The sequence below is a fragment of the Mastomys coucha genome, chromosome X (genome assembly GCF_008632895.1).
Source record: "Mastomys coucha isolate ucsf_1 chromosome X, UCSF_Mcou_1, whole genome shotgun sequence".
NCBI lineage: Eukaryota > Metazoa > Chordata > Mammalia > Rodentia > Muridae > Mastomys > Mastomys coucha.
The window spans coordinates 75,046,664-75,047,871 of NC_045030.1; the positions used below are offsets into that span (position 1 = coordinate 75,046,664).

Below are 1,208 nucleotides of genomic sequence, written 5' to 3' on the forward strand. Positions count from 1 at the left end.
ACCCCATCCCCACCCGTACCCCCACCCCCTATCATATAAGGAGCCTAAGGCTGGCGTCTGGTTGGGAACTCCAACTCACTGAGGTCCTACTCAGTCAGTGAGGCCACGTCTCACACCTCACCTGCTGTCTCATTTAGCCCTCCCAATCCGCGCAGCTCCATGACCGCTCCCTAGCCTTGCTTGCCCTCTGTGGCCTTGTCCAGGCTCCTTTGGAAAGTGAAGGTCCCGGTACGGCCCCACTGGTTTGCTCTGGACCTGCCTCTTTGTGATTCCACTGCCCTACCACATGACACTGTCCCAACTGGAGAGCCCCTTCACAGAGTTCCCCAATGGCCAGTCATCCACCCACCCAGGGTACTCTTCTACTCCTTCTTCTCACAGGGTGGTTGGTCATACCTATGTAGGCACCACCTCCCAGTGCACAGCTCTCTGACTGGCTGGGAAGGTGTGTACACCCAGGGTTAAGTGGTTTCAACTAGTACTTGTGGGATCTGGATGGAGATGCTGCCCTTTGGTGAAGGGGACCAGTCCTGGCCCATCCCCTTCAGACAGGCATTTGTGTTGAGGGAGGCAAGGCCCATGGCTGCAAATAAGCAGGACCCAGATGTCCACTGAGGACCCACAGAGCACACGCGGAAAGTCACTACTTTCTTTTCTCCACTTCACTGTCACAGTCAGCTCTCTTCAAACCTGCCACCCTCCTGGACCCCTTTTCATCCACTGCCCTCACTGGTCTATTTTACTACCAGGTGCGAAGTCTTCCAAACATCTCATCACAGATAAACCTGGTCCCTTCTGCCTCAAGATCCCACTTTGCTCCCCAAAGGGCCCGAGGCCCCAGGCTGACTGTGCTTTCTCACCATCGGAGGCTCAAGAATGACTCTGCTAATACCCTGTCACTCACCCACGTGGCCACACTTCAATACATTCCTCTGAGAGGCTCCTTGCCCCACCTCTCATTCTGGAATGGGTCTCTGAACACTACTGTGCAGGCATGCCTGAGGCGGCCTACAGATACTCCCAAAGGTGTGAGGCCTGTCCATCAGTCACCCATTCCCAGCTTGGGCCCTGTTGTTGAGCATGTGTTTGTGCAAAGTGCCCAGGGTTCCCCCTTCTACTTCAGACTAACTATCCTGTCCAGATACTGCTGGACAGCAGTATGGAAGCCTCAAAGGAGGATCCAGGTGTCCAGTTGGGACCCAAACAAA

General features: G+C 55.0%; 1 protein-coding gene across 1 annotated transcript in view; it reads right to left on the reverse strand.

Moving 5' to 3' along the window:
- Positions 1 to 161, reverse strand: part of LOC116069563 (X-linked lymphocyte-regulated protein 3A-like) — a 10,638-nt gene extending 10,477 nt beyond the window's left edge. The window contains exon 1 of the mRNA XM_031340668.1: positions 122 to 161. Within this exon, the coding sequence (XP_031196528.1) occupies positions 122 to 161 (40 nt within the window). The remainder of the gene's footprint in view (positions 1 to 121) is intronic.
- Positions 162 to 1,208: the final 1,047 nt, after the last annotated feature.